The 24337-nt window shown below is 37.7% G+C and overlaps 2 protein-coding genes across 5 annotated transcripts in view; one reads left to right on the plus strand and one right to left on the minus strand.

The window, feature by feature from the left end:
* Positions 1 to 24337, plus strand: part of nAChRalpha1 (nicotinic acetylcholine receptor alpha1) — a 229371-nt gene that overhangs the window by 16510 nt on the left and 188524 nt on the right. For all 4 annotated transcript variants that reach the window (XM_087340968.1, XM_022079222.2, XM_022079229.2 and 1 more), the window contains exon 2: positions 13536 to 13737. The gene's annotated coding sequence lies outside the window, so the exon portion shown is untranslated. The remainder of the gene's footprint in view (positions 1 to 13535; positions 13738 to 24337) is intronic.
* The window catches only part of nAChRalpha2 (nicotinic acetylcholine receptor alpha2), a 45704-nt gene continuing 22103 nt past the window's right edge, over positions 737 to 24337 (minus strand). Inside the window, exons 3-7 of the mRNA XM_022079210.2 lie at positions 23442 to 23551; positions 12449 to 12629; positions 9418 to 9574; positions 6531 to 7288; positions 737 to 5417 (exon numbers count right to left, since the gene is read on the minus strand). Coding sequence (XP_021934902.1) covers positions 5220 to 5417; positions 6531 to 7288; positions 9418 to 9574; positions 12449 to 12629; positions 23442 to 23551 — 1404 coding nt within the window. The 3' untranslated portion in view covers positions 737 to 5219. The remainder of the gene's footprint in view (positions 5418 to 6530; positions 7289 to 9417; positions 9575 to 12448; positions 12630 to 23441; positions 23552 to 24337) is intronic.

Genomic DNA, 24337 nt, shown 5'->3' on the forward strand with positions numbered 1-24337 from the left:
ATTGTCATCGCCCTGACGATCAAGGCAGTAAGAACCTCTGAAACGTCGGCCAACTTGTATGACACTGCACGGCGAAATATCCCAGATGGCTGTTATCTTAATCCGTCGGATGAGGCAGCCATCTTAGCCTCGTTGCCGTAAAAAGTCGGATGTAACCAGACGTCAGATGTTTTCAGGCTCGACGTTCACTGCTGGTTCTTGCTTCCAGCCACCACATTTTATGAAATGTGACGCGGGTTCGCAATTATTCTGCGGCAGTCATATCTTATACCGTTTCGGATACCTCGGTTTAAACGTAGAATGAACGGAAACCCATAGATTTCATTCTGTATTAATATACGATCATGAGATGATCTGTAAAGTTTCAAATCGCTGTTTAAAATCATCTGAAGCCCACATTCTGCGTCATTACCAAACACAGCTTCCTGAATCCGAAATCCATTTTCCTGTTTGAGGCGAACGGGCAGGAAATGGTATAGAGGGAGAAGGTGTGAGTTTGAGTAGTGTAGTAAAATGGAACTAAGAAAATAGAACAAATTAGAAATAAAGGATCTGGCAGAAGATAAATATTTGTTTTCTTATACGCAGAAAGAGAATCTGTCTTCTCTTGCCTGTAGCGAAACGACGCACGAGAGAATTTGTTCGCATCATCAGTTCTTCACAGCGGGATATCTATAGGACGCTACATGAATATAACATGGGGATATTTGTAAGGAAATAATGAGAAACACAAAGATAGGATTAAAGTACATGTTTTGAGCAATTTTATGTATAATAAATTGATTTAAATTACATCATAATATTTAGTTATAAATTTAAATTCATTGATTGATTGATGACCGATTGCAACGGCACCAGTTTCACTTCACTCTTTGATCGAGTTACGTAATTTTAATAGAAGATTCTGTAAAAAATGCCTACAGTAGAAAGACGAGCGCGCTATAAATTCTTATAGTTGCCGTCACCAAATTGGATGCCCCATGGTCAGAGTAAAATCGTGCAATGTTGCAACACGAACAGTGTAACCCAGGCAAGTGAAGACGGTTCAGAACGAGCAGCGTAGAAAAGTGGTAAGGGGGCGAAGTCCTCTGTGATTCTGAAGAATATAATTTGGTATGTAATGGAGAAAGTGTTAGGTAAAAGTAAATAATTTCAACTGGTATCAATTATTTGGCCGTTCGTGTTTTGGTATTAGAAAAAAATGTAAAAAATGCGACAGTAACGGATCATGCTGCTCCAATTTATGGGCCATAACACTTTATAGATGTAGAATGCGTTGCCGACGTTTCAATTATCTTTGCTGTTTCCGAAACGTCGTCAATACAGTCTACATCCATACGGTCATGAAATCATTCACAGACCGAATTCACAGCAGCACTGAAGCGCCAATAAGTCTGTTGTAACTTCAACTACAAGCTCTCATGTAAATGATTATTGGTTCTGGTTAATACTTTGGCTGTGTCAACTGTAAACTCTGTTGACGATGGGAATAAGCGTTTTATTGGGGAGGATGTAGCAGGAAGGATAAAGAATTTACTGACGTAAGTCTGGAGAGCATTCTGAAGGCAACGGGGAAGTATGCAGATATTTAAGTCGTGAACATTTGTTAGAAGGAGGTAAAATGTGCTTATGAAAGTATTTTCGAAGTCCATATTTAAAGAAACCGTCCTGCGTTTTCTTGGGTTCTTACGTAAGCATTAAAGTCTAAGGAAATGCTTGTTAATTCCAATCCTTCAGATATCTGGCAGAACGTCGAACTGCAAACCTCTGCCTTACACAACGCACAAACGTGAACCGAGTTCCGCAGTTCAAAGTTCGAACGGTCCATGACCATGCTTGGCTCACCGCGAGGAAAATATAGTCGGGTCTATTACAAAATTATTCATGGGCTCATGTGCTCATTGCATCTTCTTATGCTATTTTGTGGTTTCAGATTCGATAACTTGTGATTTACTGCATTTGACTTACTGAACATTAGATGACACTATTAGATCCAGTGTATTCTTCTAATCACGATGGAAATAATTTGTAACTTACTGTGTTTTGAATCAGACATTTTTAAAAAAGGCTTTCTGCTTCTCGAGGATTAAATATACTTTCAGTGGTTAATTGCGGAATGTAAAATGAATGAATTTTTTTTTAAAATTATTAGTGGCGTCATTATGAGAAGATGACAGAGTAGTATCATTATGAGTTCATGCGACTTGAAAAATACGTGCATAATATTAGGATATTTACATAGAGCTTGTAGCAGAATTACGATGACATTAATTTTTTGTCTGAGAACAAAACTTGGACGCATTATACTACCGCATTGTGTATTACAAAAAAAAAGAGAGAGATATATTGGCGAGTGTTTAAATGTCTTATCACAATGAAGTACTTGTGTTTTTTCAAAATGTTTAAATTATATTACATTATTATGAGCAAAGTGGAATTTAAGTAGCGACACGAACACAGACATAAGCCAGTGTTGCACTTACTCAACACGTTAAGTTACGGTAATTAACAGTGCATCACATTTCGATGGCTTTTCTCTTTATTCCGTCTTATTTCTCGCAGTAGACAGATTAGCACGGTCTCACATTTCAGTTAAACTAAAATGGTATTTTGTAATAATGTTAATAATATTTTGAAACATGAAATTCTTCACACACTGGTAATTTGCGCTAATTAATAACAAATGTACGTTGGTGTTAATAAATAATTCGAGTTTGATTATAGTTATTTTAACCATAATACACTAATAAGAATTTGTTTAAAAGTTCACCAAGACACGATTATTTTTTACGTAAAATATTTAAAATACAATTGAATAAACAAGGCAGTCTCTTGTATATTATTTAGTTTTTATATCTAAAGAACTGATGAAAATGTTGTCTATAATTACGATATAAATTTCGCGTTATTTCCTAGTTTGAAAGCGAAGTTAAATAATTTAATTTCGTCGCAGAAGAAGAGAGGGAGTTTCTCTAACTTCACATTTCATCACATTGTGTTATGATTTTATTAGTGGCGCCGTAACACACTGATAATGATGTTGTCTTCTCTGCGTCACTGTTTTATAATTGAGGCTAAGTCTCGATCCTATTTGTTAATTTGAAATTCATTGACAGTACTTACACGAAACACTGAGAACAGTTGAATGGGATTGATCATTGGCAGAACAAGTCTTACGGGTGGAAAATAAAGTTTTAAAATCAAAATAAATAAGCATCACGTTCATTACTAATATAATTGTAACGTTTTATTTTTATTACAAAGATGCATTTGAGAATTTTTATATAATATTGGGTATGTATTTTGGGTTAAATTTAAATATATCACAATTAGTATTTAACCATTTATTATATAAAAGGAAATACTGTTAGTAATATAGTATATTGTGACAAGATGCCTTTGTCTTAACTCTAGCTTATTAAATAAGAATGTATAAAATGTCATTGTGTCTGTTAGAAATATCAACGTATTAAGCATATTTACGGGCATCTGATGTCGCATTTCATCTGCGGAATAAATTAAATTTTAGCTTTTATTTTAGTATCTTAATTCTATTCAGATAATCCGTCTTGCATACTTTGCTCTTTCACATGATAATGTTCATGATAGTAAATTTTCGAAAATACGTGTTATAGATCGACGACAATTTAGATGCTCTTATTACTTAAACTACAATTAAATCCTGGAATTATGCTAGAGATGGTTGTATTATCACAGAATTATGCAAGTAAAAATCGTATCTAATTTGATTTACATTTCAAATCGATTGTTTGATAATGAGATATGTAATATGTCAGAAAACACATATATTAACTTGAGTATAAACTGCCAACTGCTTTAAAATGCCGATTTAACTAAGTTTCAGCAATTATGTAGTAGAGTATTGATGTATTCATTCTGAAAACCGGTTGTTTAACATTAAGGGGTACTAAATTGATTACATTTGTGTATCGATATTTATTTTATTCGTTTCTGTTTGTAACAAAATATCCGGGTTTTGATGTTGTTCGTCGAATCTTTATAAGCTGGGCTACATCCGTACAATATTTTGGAAACAGAATAATGTTCTGTTCTTGGAACATAGCCAAAACGTAATGAAATTGTGTATTCATTCTACATTGAGATATTTGTTTTTCGTATTTGAAGTGACATTGATGCAATTTGTCAAACTAGGAAATATCGCTCTGAATATGTAACGTAGTTTTGCGTCCAGCCCATTTCTACTTGCGTGGTATTCGGTGGGACCAGCAGAGAGCCACTGCCCATCTGTCTGTCTTTGTCTCAGAGGTCGACTCGTGCACTAGAATCCGACATCACAGTTTCACCGCACTTCACCTCACACCACATCGCGCCCATACTTTTGCGTAGATATTCTGTGCATATAAATTTTAAAGTTTCAGTACGGACGAATTCATTATGAACATTTGTAATGACAGTATCGCTTGGGACTTATTTGATCTCCCTTCAAATTTAACAGTGAAAAAAATCTGCCATTTGCCTGGATGGAGTAAGGAAATTCACGAAAACGTGATTCTGTGTATCCGGTCTCCGGACTTATGTTGTAAGCTCACAGTCTCAGACGGCATGATGTGCTTGCCAAGTCTCAAGAAAAACATCAAGGAAGAGACTGATGGACATACATAGCTCACTACAGGGTTTTGAAGAACGTCTTATCCTTTGGATCCCTAAAATGGCACACAACAGTGTCACTGAAGTATAAAATTTCGTTATACGAAACTCGGTAACGTATCTTCAGAAATATATTTAAACAGCCAACCTGATTATCTATATAGCCTCTGCAATAAATTACTCTTAATGGGAATATGTATTTTATAAATAAGCATGATCTCAGCAGTGACGCTAAATGGCAAAATGTTCTATTTTAAAAGTGCTGCGTTAATTAGGCAGCTTTAAGTAATATACATATAAATATATCTGAAGTCCATAAAGGTCGGAGATATATAAGGAAAAGAAAAGAAAAGAAAGAAAGGACCAACAGATGAATTTTTGGGTTTTAAAGGACATTTTACAGTAGTTTATATACTTATATTTGTAATAGTATCTGCCTGCACGTGCTTTTAACGTCAATTTATGAATGGGGTTCGTGAACTCACTGCAGGAGAGCAAATTCATTGAACCCTTTGGAATACAGTCACTGTACAGATGGTAAGGAAGCGAGCTGTTCGTACCCTTACTCCACAAAACTGTCAACACTGAGTCTAGTCCGAGTTCTGTATGTCTCGTAAGAACTGCTGTTTGGCGACGGACGACAGTTCCATGTCGATTGGTTTCGTGTCATCGTAGAGGGCGGGTGCCTCGCATAGGATCGCGAAAGTTCCTACGATCGACGCGATTGTGAAGATCCATAGGAACAAACGATCCAGTACCATAGCCACGAAACCCCAGTCTTGATCTTCCTGTGTACAAACAAGAGACAAATATGAGGACACAGACTGGCTTGCTTCGTGGTGTTTCATAGCTTTTTTTGCCGGTAATATTTTTATGGGTTTCTTACAGAATCTTCAGTATTTTCGTATTCTGTCTAAAATTGCAAGGGCCAGAACACAAAGAACTTCCGTTGCTCTGTATTCGCTATGTTTTGATCTTTCACTCTGAAGGAATAACACACGCTGAGGAGGATATTTGGATGTAAGAGAGATGAAGCAACAGGAGTCTGGAGAAATAGAATAATGAGAAACTGTGTAATTTGTAGTCTCAACCAACTATTATACTGGACGCAGAATGATATGCGAACTTGAGCTACGTCACAGTAAGAAGGGAAAGGGAGATGGAAACAGCAGGGGGGAATAACGCTTATGACTAGCTGAGCGACTATTAGCTTTTAAATAACTCATCTCCATGGAGTTATTATTATCATGGAGACAAAGAAAGTATTTCGTATCTCTTGCAAGAAAACATCAGGAAGGAGACGGTTTATAAGTTCTATTGACTTTAAAACTACGGCAAAAACTATTCTACGTTGTCTTCGTTTTGGACAAAGTCATAAGGAAGGACTGAAGAAGTGATCGATCGGTAAGAATTTTAAATTTCTTAAAGTATGTTTCAACATACTCTCATTCGTACTGTGTTTCATTCCATGTATGTGCTAATTTATGTATGTATTTCCTGCACCTAGCCTCGTTTTAGACGAATTCTCCTTCATACCAGCTCTGTAACGATTAGGGTTCATTGTCGTGATAGCACGGCAACATCTCTGACACGTCTGCGAGATATATTGCCCGCTCTGGGCTCAGAATAATAATGACACATTAATATAGTTTTTAAATGAAATATACTCTCTTGATATCGTGCTAAGACGTTGCTGTTCTTGTCTATCTACGGCAACACCCATGCATTTTTCTCACAGAAAGTTTCTTTAGCTGTCACAGTGGCATTTAATATTCTACTTATTTAAATAAGCATTTTAAATCGTTTGTCTTCATTCACTTTGATACGCGTGTCTGTCAGCAAAACAAAGACTACGGGCTTCAAACTGGTGAACTGTGTCTCAGACCCCACAACATACTCACCGCATCAAACTCGTCTTGGCGCTGCATGTGATGCTGGATGAACATTACGTTGTGAATCGCCTTCTCCAGCTCGAACGGATACTTCTTCCTAGTGCCGACATCGCTCAAACTGCCGTCCAGGCCGACCACAGACGGCAGTCCGTTGAAACCCGCCATGAGTCCTCCGAACCGGTTAGTGGCTCCACTGCCCGATGAGTAGAGTCCGTTGCATCCCCCGGGCCTCTGAAGGGGGTGATGTCTCAGAGAGTCCGGTGACGACGCCCCCGATGACGAAGACGCTGCAGGTGCAGCCGCAGCGGCGTTAAGTTTCGACTTCGCAGCTGCACGTAATCGATTCTTATTTGCGGCGGATTCGTCTAGAAGCTGTTCTGGTACCTTCATTAAGAGTAACCTGGGCAGTCGTCTTATGAAGACTTTCCTCACCCAACGAGCCATCTTATGGGTGCTTGGCTTGCGGTAATGGACGTTGAGAACCATTATGGTTATGACTACAGACAGTCCCACCAGAATCATAGTGAACAGCAGGTACTTGCCGAGTAGTGGTAGGGCTAGCGATGTTGACGGGATTATCTCCGATATGAGCAGAAAGAACATGGTCTGGGACAGAAGAATTGAGATGCAGAGTGCTATCTTTTCCCCCGAATCTGCTGGCAGGTAGAACACTAATACTGAGAGGTAGGAGATTCCAACGCATGGCACAATCAGGTTCACTGTGTAGAACAGGGTTTTACGGCGTAGCGTGATGTTGAAGAAGATGTCTAAGGAGCAAACAGAAACACAGTTTAAGAGAGGAAAAACCGAATTTGTATCTTGATGATGTTGGTAAACTTCTACCAGACTACACGGTGCTAAAACCCGGAAGAGGGCCATCTTTGTACTCAACGCCATGAGAACCTCAAATCCTATTAGTCATGCCTGACAGCCAGAGAGGAGATATATGTCCTGGCTGTGATAAATCGGTACGTATCACTCATTAACAACATTGGCGAACCGAACATTATTGTTAAATTATTCCCTAATGTAGAATACACTCGACCGTGTATAATCGGGATTGGATGTAATGAATTAAGGTAACATGGAAGATTGAAATGTGAAAGAATTACATTTTTGTTACAAAAGTACTAGAGTTCGGTGTACTGGAATTTGCGATTTGATCTAAACGATGCCAACAAACATTATATACTATGCCGAAAATAACTTTATCGTTGTGAGGTGGTAGTAGTAGACTTGCGCCACTAATATACAATACTAAACGAACTTGCGCCACTGTTAAGCTTTGTTACTATGTAACTGTTCTTTTCCTATGAGAACAAAATCGTGCTTGAAATCGGATGCTCAAAGGACTGCCGAGTTTGCCACCTCCTCCCTGAGGCGCTGGGTCTCTTGACCACATCAATCTCGGTGTTTGGATATTCACTGACGTGTAGAATTCCTGTGACGGGAGAGAAAACTTCCGGCTCGTTGGATGCAAAAGTCAACGGGAAACCGCACTGACTGCTCGGATTACTTGAAGTTCTTTCGCTGGAAAGCACAACTCCAGTTCCTGTGACTTTAATTGATTTACATGCCTGTTTCAGTGTTGCGTGAACAAGTGTCTTATGTTTCGCTTTTAAAGATCATGCAAGTAGTAACTCCATAGAGTTGTACTTCCGAATCTAATAGTCGCATAGTCAGTCCAGAAATTATCCGAATTTTATGGATCCCCAAAGTTCATTATTGTTTCACAAGAGTCTGTAGCTGGTCCGAATCCGATGCCTTGTGAATTCAGTGTACATCAACCCCCATTATTTAAAATTATATTAATATCATCCTGACATCCACTCATAGGTTTTGTTAGTGTAATAATATGTTTCGTTCAGTTTGTCCGACCAAACATTTGCATACATTTCTCATATCTCCTTTGAAAAACCGATTACGTGAAGTAAAGCAAACAAGACGTTGTGTTCAGAGGTGGACTTACTACATGGTACAGCGTTCTTTCTTGGAAGCTTGTAGCCACTCAGGACGTCCCCAGTCTTTAAGACCCCTGTGTCAAGTTTCATCGCATTCCGTTTAGTAATTTCGGAAACGAATCGCGGGGACTATTTCTGCAAAGAACGCATAAGAATGTATTGATGTTAGGTATGTAAACATTTGGCCATCCCTGAAGTTAATTCTCTCGTGAGGTTTGCTGCTGTGTGTCCCTCTTCAATCACGTGGTTCAGAGCTTACGGATTTGTCGCAAGTCAGTCTGATTACAGCATTTTCACATACATATTTATGAGGCAACCCGTTGTTTTTGCAACGTAATGGAAATTAACGTTGTTATCCATTTTAATTCTGAATGCGCCAAAATCAGAATTGTTTGACTGGTAAATAAAAGTGTGTTATGTGGTAATTAGAATCCCGTCGATGGCTTGCGGTTATAGTACATCCATTTAATTTATGCATTTTATATTTTTGTTTAATGCATATTCGGTTTGTTTTGTGTTTGATTCTTGGGCTAATGTTCGTGCCGAACAAGCAATGTAATGTAAACATGACATTTCTTAATGTTTCATTTATTAATTCATTTAACTGCACAAATTGTGTGGCGTCAGATGAGAATGTAATTGTGACGGTGATTAATTGGAGAAATATGGAACAAACCCGGACATTAAATCAATAACGATGGATGAAACATGGGGAAACAAGACATTTATGCCAAATGTCGAATCAGGAGGGAGACGACGCAACTTCATTCATCAGAGCAGTCACCTGATCTACCAGACTACACGGTGAAACAACCGCGAAGACAGCCATCTTCAAAATGTATTCTGTTCGAATCTCCGTAACCTGTCGTTAGGATCATAACCCTCGTATATTCAGTAGCGTATAAAAAGCGTTTGTGACGAGAGGGTGCACTCACCGGGGTACGGTTCGGCGCAGCAAGGGTAGTATTTTTCGTGGCGTTCCGCAGGAACTCCCAGGATGTCCCACTCGACGCTTGGGTAGTACTCCCTCAGGTCTATCCCAACTTCCACTTTGTTATTGTTGAATCTCTGGTTGATATGCTTCAAGTCGATCTGAAATACAGATTGAATCGTAATGGTTGTTTATCACTCCTGCTTCGTATGAACGTCCGATGCCGTCTATGATATTGTTTGCGGTCTTCCTCAACTCGTGTAGCGAAATAGGCCACGATCGATTCTTTCCATATTACTTCCAGTTTCTTTACTCGTTAGTTTTAATAGTGGGCACTGCAGAATGTAATTTGAAAACACTGATAAAATTAATAAATCAGCCACTCGTTACGGGTTCGTAGAATTACGGACTAAATAGACGTCATATTTGCTCTGATGTAGATAAAAAATAAGTAAAATGGCATAACATATAAGTATCCTGTCAGAATACACCCTTTTACTGTTTTTCGTTTTGATTTATGTTGATTTATAAACTTCCATTGTAATGTCTGTGGTGCGCTCGGTATTACGTTAGTGAATGTAGGCGCTGTAATCTGAACAAACTCAGACTCGCAGGAACAAAACAGACCGCCCGTTTTCATCTCTTATTTTGCAACACGGACACCAGCTCTCCTCTCTACTTGCTAAAGTAGAGAGGAGAGCTGGCGCAATGTTTGTCCGATGTCCAGTGCTATTGAAAGATAGCAGGTATAAAATCATAATACAAAACCAGCTAAAAAATTATATAATATTATTAAACTATAGAGAATGAAATACTTGCTCTTACATTTTAATGTACCTGCATGTGATCATTACATATGAAAACGAATGCCTTTAGGCGATATTATGTAACAAGTATCGTTGAACTCTTAAACGGGTTTAGTAAAAATCTGTCTACAATGCTGTTATAATTACACATTTCCATTTTACGAAATGCGTAGAAACATCTTGTTGAGTGGTCACTACTTGAATAGATGCGGTTCGACGTACGTGTCATCGTCATTTTTCCACCTCGTGATTTTGAAGGTCCCTCAAGAGAATATTTCATAGTATAAGCCGTTAAAACTATTGTTTTGGACATTTCGCCTGTGGCGTAATTTCATGACGAAATATCCCTCTATTTTACTCCACTCATTATAAGGTTATGAAATTCGTACAACTGCATATCATTTCCGAAATCGGTAGATCGGGTATGACGTCATAATTTTCCCACCTCTTGACTTTGAAGCACTTTCATAAAGTTATTACATTAAAGGAGGTTAATATAGATATAGTCATATATTATCAGTAAAGCATTGATATACAGTGTTTTCCAAAAAGATGTATATATACATATTCAATGAATTAAATATACATTTTAATATAAACTGCTACATACGTCAGCATTGACACGTAATGAATTAGCGAATGTAATGTGGGCTTTAAAAATAACACCGACCATGTATTTCGTAAACACATCGCACAGGGATCTGCAACAGGGTTAGTATTCTGTGTTATATTGTGTGTATATCATTTTAGGATAGTTTGTATAAATACAGTTCCAAATGAAAAATTAAACGAAGCTTCGATGGGATCTGCGCTAGAGCGGTCCACTCCGATTTAGATGATGAATGTTTAGAATATATAAGTTACGTTTTAGGGCCAGAATTATGTCAGAGAGAAATATCTGGCAACAGACGATAGAATGTTGAATAACGCGTGTAGTAATCGGACACCGCACCAAAATATGACGGTGACAAAGTGGGAAAGTTCAGGACGCTGACGGTTCATGTCCCCCTGCGTGGAAATGAAAATTGACACTAACAAATGTGAAATGACTGTCAGCATGTGAAATATAGCTGCTGAGATGGGCGATGCGTATGCCGAGGGAACACGGTAAAAATTGGTAATTTTTAAGCAGTTGGTACAAGTGTTCGATAAGAAATGGGACGTAGCAAGTGTCTTCGTCTGATTCTTATTCTAGACTAGACGCAAAAATAAAGCTGAAGATTCGTGACCGCCCTTCAAGTGGCTTTATTCCATCTGTGTGTCCCTTTGCTTTCTAACAGAATGAAAGTTTCTGGAGTGTCTCATGAACCCGCTTTAACCATTCTATTCCTCCATTCACTGACACATACATGGCTCCTTCCGTGTGTCGCCCTCCATAATTGTCTCTGTCTGGTATGTTATTACAATTATTATAGCCTGATTACTTCGGCCATAGTTTACTGACATCTTGTTCTTTTTAACTCGGATTTAACTTCCATATAAAAGTTTGAAACGGCATTAGTTTTGGAAGAAACTTTAACCTTATCTCTTTCTTACTAAATGGAATTACACTTGAATTGATCAAACGACGTCCCCCTTTTACTAGTGATAGGATTATTATTACACTTAACGAATACTTCTTCAAAGTGGATTATATACCCGCAGGATGAAAAATAGCTTATTTGTCCTGTCTTTGAGAAAGGAAAGAAAGAAGGTGATAAAACGTATTAAAAAATCGGTTCATGTAACTAGTAAATTGTTTTCTTGATTTATGAGTAGTATTTACAAATCTAAAAATGTTTCAGACGTAGCTTTTAGGCATCAAAAAGACCTGTCATGCATGTCATGTATACGCGTATTAATAATCTGCATAAAGGATCATTGTTAAAAATATTGGCAGGTTAATTTTGGGTAAAATATAAAGTAGGTTTTCAATTAACCGATAATTATCAATATTTTATTCGGTAAATGACTTTGTCAATTAATCTCGGAGATGAAACGTGCATTTGTAGACAGACACGCTCTTCTCATTATGCTCTCACTTTATACAGAGAACTCATAAAGTCTTAACACTAGCTACAAGATTCCTTATGTAGCTTACAAATATTTTCGTCAATGTGTCATGAGTTATTCGCATAAAAAAAATTCATCTAAGGATTTAGTCAGCCTGGCGCAGTCTTAAGGACGTCGTAAATGGAATATGTAATAAAAAATGCTCAGACTTGTGTGCCGAAGTCAGGAACGCCTTACCTGAAAGCCGTCGTACGTCCAAGAACCAAATTTCATAAAGCAAGTCTGTTGGTCGAACGGAAAGTATCGCACGTCGATCTCGCAGGACGACTTGAAGATGGCGGGCGGAGTCCACGTCACCTTGCCGGTGTAATTAAGGATCGCTTTTGTCATCGTGGTGACGACGTACTCCCCGTCCGCGCTGCAAAAGTCATCAACACGCCAGTGTAACAATTACAGGAAACACTTTTCGTCTGATTGGGGCGCATTAGGAGTCGGAAGGATTCGACTGTACGAGTATCTATTGTAATACTGACTTTTGGTATTAGCAGCCGTGTTTATAACGTATCATAATTTTGTTGATTATAGTGAGTCATGCTTTTTCCAAAATTTTAGGTGACTTACAAAACTCTCCTTTCGTTTTAGGAAAAAAGCCTATTAAAATAAACATGCGATTGAAATATTTAATACAAAAACACTAAATACACTAAATCACCTGTATTACTAATAGGTTTGTAAGGCATCAAAATATGCATATCACCATCTTGGTTACAGGAATTAATCAGTTATAAAAATATACGTGTAGTTAATAATTCAGTTTTTATTTCAATAACGTATTGTCTAATGAAATAAAACATCTTTGAAAAGTATGCTTAAGACGTCTTTACCGTAATGAGGACCTCAAGTATCATAATTAACAGCAGGAGGATTTGTCTGTTTCAGAATAAGGACCAGTAGCGTTAACAGACCTTCCGATGTTATTTCCAATAACTTGACCAATCGAGTGGCTCCAAGTTCTGAAGACGAACGTTGCACTGTGGGATTAGTTCTTTGGAAAGAACAATATAAGATGGCTCATAATTAATCACGTGTAGGAAAGCGGGAGGACCCTAAGCACTTCTTATGTTCTGTTGGCTGAAATTATTAAAGAGCTCGGGAAATAGTTTGTTTTCCTTGTGTATTCTTGTTCAAAACATTGAATTTGTAATTTACTTTAAGGGCCAACAGGCGACACAAATTTGGACATGCACAGAGCGCCGCATAATTAATCATCCCATTTGAAATAACTTCATATTCATTTATTAGTTCTTTTGTTCTTTGTTTTCAGAAATAAAACAAAGTCCAGGGAAATTATTGTGAACCGCTATGCAGTCCAGCAGCGTGCATAAATTGCTCACTTGTTCCACAAACAATTGCTCAGTTTCAATGTCGCAGACGGAATATGGCAGAAATTTTAACACCCGGGTGGCTGCAGCTAATCGTGACGCAGGACCTACAACTTTTCCAGTGCAGAATTCAGCCGGTGCAAGGTAAGTTGGTGTTCTTCGGTTTTTGCACCGTATCAGAGATTTATGTATGTAAAAAATAACATGACATTTTACAGTCCGCTTCTCTGCTATCGTACTAACATCGAACACTGATAGACCGCGTATAATATAAACACAACATACAGAAATTCAAATAGTTGAGCATCATTAGACGAGAGTGATAATTTAATTTTATTTGCGAGGATATGGTGGACGAATATCGGAACCGCAAACAAATTGTTGATGATCAATTAGTTAGCAATTGAAATGTCAAAATATGATTAATGGAAACAAGAACATGGAATAATTGCAGCGATGCTGTTCAGTGCTAACATTTCAATGTATTGAGAGTTTTCGTATGAAATGTTTTTAACGAGGAGTAAGGTGCTATATATTCGTCTGTTCACTAATTGCAATCATTGTGCAATTTTGAAGCGTAACGGGGCTTAGTCTTATTGTCTGATACCCATGTTTTGCGTTATTAATGTATCTGAAGAGGTTATTAAAATAAGCTATTCAGTAAAATGGCAGTGCTGGAGGATTATAGGCATGTACACAGACGTATGTAACTATTAAGAAAACATTGTACATATTTGGGGCAGTGCTACACGTTTATTGGAACTCGCATCGGTTTAGATAATTTTAATCTTATGAACAGTTACAGGTACTTAGAAGTAATGCTTATGATTTAATTAGTATTTGAACTGCGAATTTATTTTAAAATTAAACCTCAGGCTTATTTTAAAACGTTGTTTAAAACGCGTGGTATCCTTGAATTCACTTTCAGGGCAGTTAACTGCGACTGAACTGCCAAAAAGTTTTTCATTAAGTCGTTATTTGAGATTTACTCTTGTACAAATGCTTCTCATCTCCATCCTGACTCAGTTTAACTCTGAAGATTAAGGCGATTAGTTTCTTTAGAACGTTGGGAGTCGCCTACAAGATTATATGGTGTCAACCCAATAGACCAATATCGACATCTTTACCGTCGTAAAATATCGGGACGATTGTTAAAGAACTTCGTATCTCTCTCCTGATTTAGTGAAAAATACATTACCTATTACTGTATACTTCTTTTCTTTATACAATAAAGAGACAAATAATTTTTTTTTAAAATTTTATCTTAAACAGTTTCGAATCGGTTGCGAAAATTAAAGCTTTACACTTTCAAACACGGGCGGAGAGATTTGTCAATTAATAACTGGGTTTGTTCACTTATTTGTTATACTTAAGATAGTTTGCAAGAATTAAGTTTCTGATGTAAATGGTGTTCTTAAGCGACGTTTCCTACCAATATGCAGGATGATTTGTTTACAGTTTGGAAGGAGTAACTGTGTATCCTCCGTATGACCCCACCGTGTCGTCATCCTACAAGATTATAGAGCTACAGCTGGGAAGGACGGACATGATTGATTGTCCTTCTGTCTTGAAACACTTTTTATCCTCGCGTTCCTCTTTATCTTTTCTTACTATTTGCATCCTTTTTTTTATAAATGTATTTAGGATAGGTATTTCAGTCTAAGACAGAACTCCGTTTTCGTTTCAAGCGAAGGTCTGAAGTAACAGCGGTTTACAGTCACTCATTTGTTTTGCGTTCTATCGTAGTGAGATTTGCGATTAAATTTGACTTTCGTTTGTTATTTTCGCCTACCACTTAAATTGTGATGTTATTTATATTAAGACATGTTGAAGTTTCCGATGTAAGTTTTAGTGAGTAATGATATTGAAAGTAATTGTCATTTGTTTTAAATCATTACTCTAGTGGATGTGTAAGTCCGCTACACTCTCAGTGTGCAGGGTAGACTTTAGACATGAACCAACCTGCCCATCGTGAAATGAATCCCCGATGAACAAATTTTCTATTTCATGAAGTGTCTGAAAGATAAAACTACTGTGTGATTGTTTTATAAAATGTCCGACAAAAGAATTTGTAGTCTTGTGCTATAATTTGTCGAGGTTTTGTGTGTGTATAAAAACTTATAAAATCCATTTATAAACTAAAGACAGAAGAAGATCAGTGTCTTATGGGATGTTATGGCGTGTAATTCAGTAGAAATTTAGAAGTGCTTGTTGTCTCCATCATTGCCCTGATGATGGAATTATGAGGCTTCTCTGAAACATCGGTTAACTTCTATCAGACTACAAGGCGCGACATCCCAGAAGACAGCGATCTTCAGACTCGCCACCATGAGAACCTGAAATCTCGCCATAGAAACAAACGGCATCCATCATTTTAATATAGCTTTAAAGTTGTTTTAGTTTCGGAAGATTTCGCACAGAACCTGTAGAAATTCCTACAGTAACATGTTTACAACTAAAGGTTTCCACAAAAATTACTTTACGTGGCCTACAGAGATGCTCAGAAACAAATGTGCTTGAAGCTCCTGTCGTTGTCTGAGATTTGTAATTTAAGGATTTTTCAGATATTTATCTTTATTTAACAAAATGCAAAGGATAGACTTGATCCGTTTATGATACCAGACCTCTACGAATATATGCGAAAACCGTTGATCTGAAATATTTTTCTGTATAGCTTCTTAGAAGTTTAATCTTACTTGTCCAATTATCAAGCTTTGCATGTTTATCTCTGATTTCATCACCAGATTCAGGCACGGATACCACCATTACAGACATCAACAGCCCGACATGAGATCTGAGGTTCTTACGGCGATGGTGGGTTGTGACGTCATGTAAACAATATATTTCTACGAAATTTGGTATCTACTTGAGAGATTATAATCTGCGTTAGGAGACTAGTTTTTGTAAAGGGTATGCGATCGGTAATTTTGTGAAGACCGCGACGTCATTAATAACGCCATCTGTTTCTGGCATCTTTTGCGTTACTGCGATGGAAAAATATTGCGGTACTTTGATGTATTGTTGATATTTTGCATGATGAAGGGTATTTGGAAAATACGTAATACGGAATAAGGTATTTTCTATGAAAATGTAAATGGCATTGATAACACTACGTCTTCTTTAGTTTAATGTTATATTTATTTAATAGCTGTAATGATATAAATGAAACTTCTGGCGAAGTGCAGGTCCTCAGATCAGTATCAGCAGGGGTCATTCGGTACCGCTAAAGATGGAGGCAAAGTTTCCCGGGAATATGACCGCGTCTCGGCATGCACCATGCCATGACCCAGAAGCAGGATCCACATAACTCATGCTGCTCATTATTATTCCACCGTAACTACTTGAAGCGGTAAAGTTAGTGTTACCGAGTTTCATCGTTGCGATGTCAGAAAATGGTCACTGTCGAATTCATGGCCTTGCTGTTAAACGAACCGAACAAGGACGCAATAAACGTACCAACCCTCATTGAAGTTTATTGAGGCCAATTAAAGGTTTATATCCTTATTATATAATGTGAATATGATCAGTGGGTCGTTTATCGGACGGTGATGGTAATAAATGTCGGAAACAGAATTGTACTTATCCGTAATGATAAACTGCTTTAGAATTATGTTGCTGGTTTTCTCAAGTCTTTCTAATGGAATCAGTCTTTTGAAGTCCTGTGGTACCATCTGCATGAGTAATCAGCAATTCTGCATTTGGTATTTGTGTTTCGTATGAATTATTAAGGAATTATTCCCTTAATCAGGAAACATAATTTATATTTGTAATGATGAAGTGTTGTTTTCTTAGAGAATGAAATTAATCATTAAATGTTAGACATTCATGATAATATTTCAATCCGATTCAGTATTATGTAACTTGCACAATTGAGATAGCGTTGTTAAATAACGTAGGAACCTATTCCCCTACTTCTGAAAATTTCATTGTAAGGGCTACATCTGTGATGTCGGACCCAATTTGATCGGGACGATATCTCCCCTCCAGGTGAAGGAATAGGACAAAACGAAGCGGAAAAGACGGAAACGAAGTGGATGAAAAGAATGCGTCTCCCAAAGAAGCAACTATGAGAATGAATATCGTAAGTGGTCTGAAGTGGAGCTAGTCTCTAGCGCCCCACTCTGGTCGTTTAGGGACGAGAAGTGAAAATGTTGCTAATGTTGGGACGCTTTGGTGGGTTAGAGAGACACTTCGATAATGGAGATGGGAAGACACAAGATGTTGCTTGAAAAATGAGGCGCGAGAGAAAATTCAAGAGTACAACCTGTTGCTACATGGCTTCATACTCGTTTTATTTTTTATCCAGATAGAATGCTTTCCGGAATGAATTTCAGTAGCAGTCCATCGCACGAAGTGACAAAGAAGTGGTTATTAATTTCCTTCCGTACTTTAACAGGTTCTATGTCATTTCGTGTTTTCCAAATCAAGTTGTAAGCAAAAATGGAGCATGTAACTGAAGCTAATTTTCTGCAAGGGATTCTTTTGGACTCGCGCTCTTGCGTTGAACCAATGCACGTGATACCAGGATTTCAATTTTTTTTTAAATCTGTTACATTTTCGCTGTTTAAACATACTATATATAAAATAATGTGGTAGAAGATACCAATGCGACGAAACCAGATTTGATACTGATCGAGGATTACGGGCTCCTTAAAATGAGCGGCCGTTCTGAGCGCATTATTTAAAATATATGTATTGTTGCAGTTAGTAATATTTTAATAATTACGCAGGAAGAATAAATAGGCATGTTTTAATTTTATTGGCTATGCTGAACGGAAGGATAAAATGAGGTAGAAAATCTGCACAGTAAAGAGTTTTAATCGTCTGTATTTTACGGCAAATATAAATATCTCCAAATAAGAGAAGATTGGCGGGCATGTAGCACGTGTGGAGAAGATGCATTCAAAGACCTGGTCGGAAAACCTGAAGGATAGAGACCATTTGGGAGATAAAGTTGTAGATGGAAGATAATATTAATGAAGATTTCTGTCTTCATACTCGCCGCTGTGAAAACCTCAAATCTTAACAATATTAATGGATGTTAAATAAATATGATGATTGTATTGATTGGACTAATTTGGCTCGAGATATGGACCACGCTAATCGACACGTGGGTTCCATAAAGCAAGGGGAATATCTTGACTAATTGAAGGACTAAACGTATTCCTCCGGAGTTGTAGTGGATGAAATTCTCTGCCCCCCGGTTTCTAATCGATTCTGCACAGCGTTTTAACGCGGTCTGTACCCGCGATTGAGAGAATGTCTGCTGCTTTACAAATGCATGTGGCGGAGATTTTGTGGCACATCCGAAAGCAGGAATGCGGACCCGTGGTGACAGAACATTCCATCAAAAACTTTTCACTTTGTCCTTTGAATCAGAGAGTTCATGACGGAAATAAGACCTTTGTACTTTCATGAAAATGCAACTGTGAAGGCGAAAGGAACTGTTTATCAAAAGCTCAGAAGCCAACGTTTTGATGCTTGTTGATACAAAACTATTCAGAGTTTGTATGATGAAGGTATGTGCTTTGAAGGTTTAGGTTGTAATTCGAATTCAGTACAAAAAGTTCAATTGTTATTAAAATAATCTGTGAAATTCCATACTCTTCAGTGGATTGTAATACCACTATAATATATTTTTGATGTTTCATGCATCCTGCAACGAATTTATCTGACGATGTTGTCTGTTTTGTACGCGAAAGATAATGTATACAAGAAAAATACCGATCGATTATGCTTGTTTAGTTTTGCGATGATGCAGGAGACATCTATCGTTCCTCATTTGGGTTCCAGTGAGTGAAAATGCAGTTTCACACTTAGACTACGCGAAGTTTCACAGAAAACTGCACAAGCCGGAAGAGAGTGATAGTTTTCAAAGTTTTTATGATTTAGCTTCGATTCCATGTTTATAGCAATGTACTTTCGATCGAGTATGAACAAATTATTAAGTTTCGCTGCAAGGAGCAAAGGAAGGAGAATCCATACTGGAATCTGGAATTCTGGTATAGGAGAAAAGCTTTGTTTCTATATGAGCCATAAAGATACACCGCCTTCTTAACTAAAAGACTCTTGTAAACCTGTTTCGGTAGAAAAAAACCCCTTTTTTTGGGGGGGGGGGGGTGTAGTTTTTTAAATTGCCTGTGGGCTGAAGGGATACGACAGATGAAAACCTTTGCCTCTTTTCTCAATATATTATCCGGTAAAGTTACCTTAAGACAGAGTAACGGGAAGGGGTCTGTTTCGGAATCGATTATACAATGTCGTTGCGTAGGAAATTGGATAGCAGGTTGACTTAGGGAGAGGGATTTGTGAGGAGTGATTCGGGTTGACGGATGAGTTAGCTTACTGGCCCCGGCACCTCAGTCATATCAGTCGGTGCCATGTTTCGCCATGTTCTGTACCGAGAAACGAAAATTCAATAGCCAACTCCAGACAACTCAGCGGGTGGTACGTAAGTGTTATCTGGCTAGATCTCGCTAGACGCAGCTTTTGGTAGACGGAGTCTGAATGAAGGTGCAGGTAATGACGTGGAATAAAGCTGTAGGTTACAAAGTGAATAAAACACAGCGCGTTTAGGAACCGACTGCACCATAGACACAGAGATTAACTGCAGCGTTCGTGTTCAGACATATGTTAATTAATTAATGGTTTTATTGAACTTATAACCCGCGACGCATGTAGTCTAAATACAGGATTTTCGTAACACATGGATGCAAATTATGCAAGGTAAGGTAATTTAATTAAGGAAAATTTCGCGACATTTCAATATGTCGATTAGGCTAAGCACGTTGAAGTGTATGTGTTTGAAAACGCCTCGTAAGTCTTTATGATTTATCCATATAATCTCAGCATATCACTATTTCTTTAATTATGGATGTCATTGATTGTAAATTATTTCTAACTATATTTATATACTTAATGTGAACTCATCCACATAATCCATACAATATGAAGCCGGTACAAGATTAACTTTCTGTGCTGGTGATTTAAGGTACTTCAGAAGTGTTCAGTGCAGAAAAGTATAAATAAATGTTGATGTAAAAAATTCGACACATATGTAACACTCGGAAATTCATACCAAATTTTACGTGTGCATAAACAGATCCAATGAAATAGAAGTGAAGAAATTATATAAAACTTTGAAATCATGGTGAATGAAGACATAGTTATGGAAACGATGAAATGTAACGCAAGTGAATAATTAGTATTTTAATTTGTACATAGAAATTTGCGTAGATAAAATGCTACTTAGGATGTGCAACTTGTATTAAATCTAGGGCATTCTTAAATATAAAAATAAAGGTTCCTAAATAGAGTATGCTCTGTATATATAAGTTTAACTTCAAAGTTTGTTCTGTGCAGTACAGGTCGTCCCCTGAAACATAACAAATACGTTCATAATCTCGCCGTCTTGCCATGTATCACTTCCTAACGGGGAGAGTTTATGGTTTGTATGTCAAGTGATGTTTTAAACCTGTTCTTGAAAACCAAAGTATTTCTTGGTGTTACAGTAGGTGACGCGGTCTTCGTAAAGTTCCACTGCTGCTGTAACCGTACCTAACCTCAACTTAGGAGCTGGCTTTGCTGAAACTTTCTGAACACATGTATCACTGTCCAAGTGAAGGTTGCTCCGTGATTAATGGTTGCGATTGTCAAAATTGGAGGCATAATTCACTGCCTACTTTGTTCTCAGATTATTGATGAATCAGAGCACACAGTAAATTAAACGAGACACATAAATCAGGCGCATTTTTGCGAAACAATTCTGTGCAAGGTGTAATATAATATAGACTTTTTCAGCTTATGCAAACGTAACTTTATTTTTGATTTGTGAAATTATTTACATGGGGCATGGTGAAGGGCTGATTATCCATCTAAAGTGTCTTGCGGAACATCTAAATTTATTTACCATTCAAAAAGTTAATTGTGACAGTTTAAAGCGACCTGTTCCCTATTTTTGTAGAACTTATAGTTTATTTAATCTGATAGTTTGATTTGAGCTCTTGAAAGAAGGGTTTTATTGGGTGGACAAGGACGTGGTTGTAGTGGTAGTGTTAGTAACGACGTGGGAAATATTGGCACTAAATTTGGTGGTTCTGTTGTGGTAATATTCGTGTGATTTCATGGGTTGTAATGTACGAATTTACAGTGTAATCCAGATTATCTGACCTTCGGTTACCCGACATTAAGTTTTATCCAACGTGACGTTTCGGTACGCTCCATTTTATCAACAGTAATCACGGCATGTTTCGGAATAATCACTCCCCCATCTTACACAGTCTGAATTTTATGTACTCAGATGCTAAAGACGTTGCTTGAGGCGATGGTGTGACCTCGCCTCAAAAAATCAGGAGACTCAGAAGCTAATTTCTTTAAAATGTAAACTCGTTTGCATATTTACATTATGTAAAAACAATTACTTTTTTGTGAAGATTATTTTGTTTATTTAATCCCGTATTGTATTTTCTTCGTATCATCGTAAATTGAGTTATAAATTGAGTTTGTTTACCCTCCTATTTTTCATTAGTCTTCGTAGTATACTACATTTTCGATTATCTAGCCGTCATTCAGCCTCGTTTAAGTCGGATTATTGAGACTGAACTTTAATTGATGTTCCACTAGTAATTAAGCGAGTGTTTGTGTAATTACTTTCTGAGTAGGCATGGTGTTCTAAATAACAGAAGAAGAAATTTGGTGACAAACAGACCTCAGTGTTTTGTACTCAGAGGAAAAAATCTTATAAACCAGTTGTTGTTGTTAATTAATTAATTAATTGTGACTGATTGTGTGAAACTCAGTTGAGCTCGTCGTATTGCAACGAAATAAGTTTAAATTACCAGTTCTTGTTTTAAGATTCTACTTAGAAGTAAAATTAAAAAACTGAAGTTCTTTATTCCGTTTCAGTTTTTCTGCTGCGCACCTCGCTTGAAAGTTTGTGATATTGATTGATGAACGGAGATGAGAGATTGAAAAATAATTACAAATTTAATTGACTCATTTTTAATTTAAATCCTTAATAGAAAAACGTCTAACGCCGTAATTAATATTCAAAAAAGTTATTAAACATGTCTGTTATCTACATTTTCCAGATAATAACGTTTCTTGATCATGCTTAGCAGAACCTAACGAGAATTTTCTGTGAGTGGAATCCATTTTGAAGCGAAGATAAAAATGACGTATAAACCCAGAGTTCTTGTTAAGCTGGCCCGTGATACCGGGCAGATTAGCTCGAGCTGCAGTGCTTCAGAAAGTTTCCCGTAAGACTTTTGGCCGGTGGACCGAATATGACGACAGGAGTTTTGCGTGGCTTTCCTCAGCTCCTCAAAAGAAAATTCCGAGATATTGCAATAAAATAGGTCAGCTGTGTTTATTTTTCGGTAGCTTCCAGATAAACATAACACATTAATAAGAATTTAAATTACTCCGCAAAACATTCCGTTCATGTCCTTAAACCGTCAGGAACAGCGAGACGAACGATTCCACTCGGCGCCTGCGACAAACTGATTAGATTACAAGCATCACAGAGAGGAGAAAGACTTTACCGTACATGTTAGGAGAGGATTTCTTCCTTTTTTGTTAGCTACGATTGCATCAGTAGGGCGGAGTCTCGCCGCTCAGCAACGGGGCCTGAACAGGACGTGCAGATGGTTCTTTGTCAAAGTAACTTCACGCTAGCGACTATATTTTCACATTAGGATTTATACCGCTGTAATATAATATGATTCCTGCAAGAATTTCCACCAATTAAAACTGAAATTTAAGGCATGGAGAAGCTAAGAGACGCATTTTTTTGTAACCTTTAGTTACCAACACGAACAGATATAGAAATGGAAAGTAGTCACACTCACTTGTTGTAGAGCACAATGTCAGGCAGCCAGATGTGTTCTGACGGGACGTAGAGTTCAGTAACACCTCCATATTCCTGTGGGTCCCACCGGAACTTGTGGTCCTGCCACTCCTGCACAAACACGACACTCAGTCACTGCTACGCAGAGGCTCACGTGGAATTGGCAGGCGATTACAGTTAACACAGCGATGGTATGGCCGGCCCTGTTCTGTGTCCAGGTCCTTGCAAGATCGATTTAGCTCTGGGTACTCTTCTGAGTGACTTATGTTAACGATGAAGATTGTTGTCTTCTGGGTTGTTTCGCGATGATTCATCGCCCTGATGACGGAGGCAGTGTGACCTCTGAAACGTTGGTGAAAGTCTACCAGCCTACACGGTGCAACAACCCAAGAGACAGAAAACTTCATACTCATCGCCCTGATGATGGAGGCAGTATGACCTCTGAAACGTTGGTGAAAGTCTACAAGTCTACACGGTGCAACAACCCAGGAGACAGAAAACTTCATACTCATCGCCCTGATGACGGAGGCAGTGTGACCTCTGAAACGTTGGTGAAAGTCTACCAGTCTACACGGTGCAACAACCCAGAAGACAACAATCTTTGGACACCGCCGTGAAGACCTCAAATCATACATTGTGTCGTTAGCTAAAGCATATGTTAACCATGTTTTCAATTTTACTCGCAAATGCTTATGATATATAGTCTTTTACCATTTGTTTTAATGTTCATTTACCTGTATATCGTTCACTGTCTATTAAAAGTACTGATTCTCAGGACAGGACAAGGATTGGGACTAGCTACTTCTATATTACGCAGAAGAGTTAATATTAACTTGAAGACGAGATCAGAGCCAGCTCCCGAAAAGTAGTAATTTTGTTTTAGAAAAATGAACAAAG

The sequence above is a fragment of the Zootermopsis nevadensis genome, unplaced genomic scaffold, assembly GCF_977971745.1.
Source record: "Zootermopsis nevadensis isolate Lab colony 2312 unplaced genomic scaffold, Znev_1.0 Znev_ptg000061l, whole genome shotgun sequence".
NCBI classification, from domain to species: Eukaryota; Metazoa; Arthropoda; class Insecta; order Blattodea; family Termopsidae; genus Zootermopsis; species Zootermopsis nevadensis.